Here is a 5000-nt window from a genome sequence, read left to right on the forward strand (position 1 = left end):
TGGTGTAGCGAGTGACAGGTAGACAGGTGAGGATACTGGTGTAGCGAGTGACAGGTAGACAGGTGAGGATACTGGTGTAGCGAGTGACAGGTAGACAGGTGAGGATACTGGTGTAGCGAGTGACGGGTAGACAGGTGAGGATACTGGTGTAGCGAGTGACAGGTAGACAGGTGAAGATACTGGTGTAGCGAGTGACAGGTAGACAGGTGAGGATACTGGTGTAGTGAGTGACAGGTAGACAGGTGAAGATACTAGTGTAGCGAGTGACAGGTAGACAGGTGAGGATACTGGTGTAGCGAGTGACAGGTAGACAGGTGAGGATACTGGTGTAGCGAGTGACAGGTAGACAGGTGAAGATACTGGTGTAGCGAGTGACAGGTAGACAGGTGAGGATACTGGTGTAGCGAGTGACGGGTAGACAGGTGAGGATACTGGTGTAGCGAGTGACAGGTAGACAGGTGAAGATACTGGTGTAGCGAGTGACAGGTAGACAGGTGAGGATACTGGTGTAGCGAGTGACAGGTAGACAGGTGAAGATACTGGTGTAGCGAGTGACAGGTAGACAGGTGAGGATACTGGTGTAGTGAGTGACAGGTAGACAGGTGAAGATACTGGTGTAGCGAGTGACAGGTAGACAGGTGAGGATACTGGTGTAGTGAGTGACAGGTAGACAGGTGAGGATACTGGTGTAGCGAGTGACGGGTAGACAGGTGAGGATACTGGTGTAGCGAGTGACGGGTAGACAGGTGAGGATACTGGTGTAGCGAGTGACGGGTAGACAGGTGAGGATACTGGTGTAGCGAGTGACGGGTAGACAGGTGAGGATACTGGTGTAGTGAGTGATGGGTAGACAGGTGAAGATACTGGTGTAGTGAGTGACAGGTAGACAGGTGAGGATACTGGTGTAGCGAGTGACAGGTAGACAGGTGAAGATACTGGTGTAGTGAGTGACGGGTAGACAGGTGAGGATACTGGTGTAGCGAGTGACAGGTAGACAGGTGAGGATACTGGTGTAGCGAGTGACAGGTAGACAGGTGAGGATACTGGTGTAGTGAGTGACGGGTAGACAGGTGAGGATACTGGTGTAGTGAGTGACAGGTAGACAGGTAATGATACTGGTGTAGCGAGTGACAGGTAGACAGGTGAGGATACTGGTGTAGTGAGTGACAGGTAGACAGGTAATGATACTGGTGTAGCGAGTGACGGGTAGACAGGTGAGGATACTGGTGTAGCGAATGACGGGTAGACAGGTGAGGATACTGGTGTAGCGAGTGACGGGTAGACAGGTGAGGATACTGGTGTAGCGAGTGACGGGTAGACAGGTGAGGATACTGGTGTAGCGAGTGACAGGTAGACAGGTGAGGATACTGGTGTAGCGAGTGACAGGTAGACAGGTGAGGATACTGGTGTAGCGAGTGACAGGTAGACAGGTGAGGATACTGGTGTAGCGAGTGACAGGTAGACAGGTGAGGATACTGGTGTAGTGAGTGACAGGTAGACAGGTAATGATACTGGTGTAGCGAGTGACGGGTAGACAGGTGAGGATACTGGTGTAGCGAGTGACGGGTAGACAGGTGAGGATACTGGTGTAGTGAGTGACGGGTAGACAGGTGAGGATACTGGTGTAGCGAGTGACAGGTAGACAGGTGAGGATACTGGTGTAGCGAGTGACAGGTAGACAGGTGAGGATACTGGTGTAGCGAGTGTAGAACACGCAGTCTCTTTTAAAACTTTCCGCTGTCCTCGTGACTGTTGTCATTAACTGTGTCTCTAATAGAAACTTCTGGCCTTACACTTTAAAAGTATTCACGGATCTAGAAAATCCAGAAGGCTGGTACACAGAACAGAGCTTCCCGTAGGTTTGAAGGTGATGTGGGTGGTTTTGGAATACAGTGTGGATATAAGTTCACCTGCACTGCATGTTGTGGCTGTGTAAAAACGATACATGTGACTTATATAATGTAATGTTTCCACCTTCCTCTTTTACTGCTTTGTCGTGGATATTTGCTGACTGTGTGCATATTACAAGTCGTGACTTCATGCTAATAACACTTGTGATGAGTTTCCCATAATGCACTGGGAAGTGGCTCTGATCTGCGGGTTCATTCGTGTAAGGAAGTCAAGTGTGGTGTTTGCCATATTCACTGTAATTTACATATCATATGTTCCCTGTTCCTCCTGTAAGGCACGGATTGCTAATGAGATTTAGTTACGGAATAGTGTATAGTGATATCATAGATATTGTACTGACGGTGTGTGTGTGTGTGTGTGTGTGTGTTTGTGTGTTGTAGATGGGGTGTTTGGCCAATGTCAGCGATTTCCTGTTTCAGAGCTGTACACTTACGACGCATCTCCAGCAGCACTGCAGCGTCTGAGGAACCTCCTTCAACAACTCGCCCAGCAAGGTATCACTCCTTCAACTCTCTCTCTCCTCCTGTCTTTCTCTCCTGATGTCTTTCCCTTCTCCTGTCTGTCTCTCCTCCTCTCAATCCGCCTGCAGGGAAATTTGGGTCTCTGCTATGAACCGTTCAGGGTTCCCCCAGAATGCCCTAAATAAACAGGCTTCTGTCATGTTCTCCTCTTTGTGAATCGCATGATGGTTCCCATGGCAACCCAGCCCCATGTGTTTATTTCAGGTTGTTTTCAGCTGTAGTCCTGTCTCCACCCTTCTGTGATTGGCTTGTTTTCCTGAATATATGCGCTTGTCTTTTATTTCCCCTTAATTAGAGAGTGCGTATACACCCTGAGTTTTCCTTTGTTCATTGTAAAGTCTTGTCTGTCCATCTGTCTGTCTCTCAATCTGGTCACCTGTCTGTCTCTTAATCTGGTCACCTGTCTGTCTCTTAATCTGGTCAACTGTCTGTCTCTTAATGTGTCCATCTGTCTGTCTCTCTGTCTTTTCACCTGTCTGGCTCTTTATCTGTCTGAATGTCTGTCTTATTTGTTTAACTGTCTGTCTTTCAATCTGTTCACCTGTCTGTCTCTCGATCTATCTGTCTCTGCCTGTTTGTAACTCTCCCTCTCTTTCTCTATACTTGTTTAGTCAACCTGTCTGTTTCAGTGCCTGTCTCTCCGTCTGTCTGTCTGCCTCAATCCTGGTCCTGTCTACCTGTCTGTTTCAGTACCTGTCTCTGTCTGTCTGTCTGTCTCAATCCTGGTCAGTGTCTACCTGTCTGTTTCATCGCCTATCAGTCTGTCTTTTTGTCTGTCTATCTGCCTCAAACCTAGTCCTACCTTGATATCTATTTCATGAGCTATTTGTCTGTCTCTCTGTATCAATCCTGGTTTTGTCGAACTGTCTGTTTTGGTACCTGTCTGTCTGTCTGTCTGTTTGTATGTCTGTCCCTCTGTGTCAATCCTAGTCCTGTCTAGCTTTCTGTTTCAGCATTTGTCTATCTGTCAATCAGTGTGTCTCAATCCCAGTCCTGTCTAGCTGTCTTTGTTTAAATGTGCTACCTGTCTGTCTGATCTGTCTTCCCCACTGTCTTTATTTATTCTGTCTCTTTATCTGTTTTTTTTTTCTTGTTCTTCTTTTATTATGTCTTCCATCACTCTGTAATTCAATTTCCTCTTACAGCCAAGTGGAAAAGCATAGTAGCTGTTTTCTTTTCTTTTCAGTTTTCTGTCATTTCCATTCATGTTTTCATAAGGGCACATCCAACATTCTAATAAAAATAAGTCTATAGGAAGATTGCCAGAATTACACACTCACTCACTCTCTCTGTCTCTGTCTCTGTCTCTCTCTCTCTCTCTCTCACACACACACAGAGTTTTGAATGTGGTGTCTGGTTTTGTCAGGAGAAATCAGCGCAGCATTTCTTCTTGGATGAGGCTGTGTAGCGATCAGTTCCAAGGCCGACACACTCGCTCATCTTTTCCGTGGTCTGCCGCGTGCGTCGCTCTGTCATGTGGGCACATGAAAGAGGGATGATGAAAGGTTGAGTGCACTCCTCCATGGCCCAGGGAGATAGAGAGGCTTTTCAATGCCACGCTGTGTTAGAAGGGCAAAGTCTCTCCATTCAGCTGTACTGACAAAAAAAATAGAGATAGACAGCAGCATTACACACACACACACACACACACACACACACACACACACACACACACACACACACACACACACACACACACACACAACTTTATTCTACTGATAAAAATAAATTTCCAAATGAAATCAAGTCATTGTAAAAATCAGCTATTGGTCAATTCCCATTGACGGTTGAGGTAGAGGGGTGCCAATACTTTGTGCAGAGGTGCATTTGTGCAGAGCTATAGGTTTGTCTCCGTCTGTCTGTCTGTCTGTCTGTCTGTCTGTCTGTCCTGTCTGTGTTTTTGATGGTTTTATTTTTTTTTATCTGTCATACCTGTCTGTTTCTTCAGCTTCCTCTGTCACTGTTTTTTGTTTTTAACTTTTCAAACTTTTCAAGCTTTCTCTCTCTTTCACTCTTCCTCTCTCTCTCACTCTTCCTCTCTCTCACTCTTTCTCTCTCTCTCACTCTTCCTCTCTCTCACTCTTTCTCTCTCTCTCACTCTTCCTCTCTTTCACTCTTCCTCTCTCTTTCACTCTTCCTCTCTCTTTCACTCTTCCTCTCTCTTTCACTCTTCTCTCTCTTTCACTCTTCCTCTCTCTTTCACTCTTCCTCTCTCTTCCTCTCTTCCTCTCTCTTTCACTCTTCCTCTCTCTTTCACTCTTCCTCTCTCTTTCACTCTTCTCTCTCTTTCACTCTTCCTCTCTCTTTCACTCTTCCTCTCTCTTTCACTCTTCCTCTCTCTTCCTCTCTTCCTCTCTCTTTCACTCTTCCTCTCTCTTTCACTCTTCCTCTCTCTTCCTCTCTTCCTCTCTCTTTCACTCTTCCTCTCTCTTCCTCTCTTCCTCTCTCTTTCACTCTTCCTCTCTCTTTCACTCTTCCTCTCTCTTCCTCTCTTCCTCTCTCTTTCACTCTTCCTCTCTCTTCCTCTCTTCCTCTCTCTTTCACTCTTCCTCTCTCTTTCACTCTTCC

The 5000-nt window shown here is 46.4% G+C and overlaps 1 protein-coding gene across 1 annotated transcript in view; it reads left to right on the plus strand.

Moving 5' to 3' along the window:
* Positions 1–5000, plus strand: part of ptprn2 (protein tyrosine phosphatase receptor type N2) — a 241272-nt gene that overhangs the window by 47810 nt on the left and 188462 nt on the right. Inside the window, exon 3 of the mRNA XM_053681691.1 lies at positions 2292–2405. Within this exon, the coding sequence (XP_053537666.1) occupies positions 2292–2405 (114 nt within the window). The remainder of the gene's footprint in view (positions 1–2291; positions 2406–5000) is intronic.

Source organism: Ictalurus punctatus, chromosome 7, assembly GCF_001660625.3.
Source record: "Ictalurus punctatus breed USDA103 chromosome 7, Coco_2.0, whole genome shotgun sequence".
In the NCBI taxonomy this organism is placed as follows: domain Eukaryota; kingdom Metazoa; phylum Chordata; class Actinopteri; order Siluriformes; family Ictaluridae; genus Ictalurus; species Ictalurus punctatus.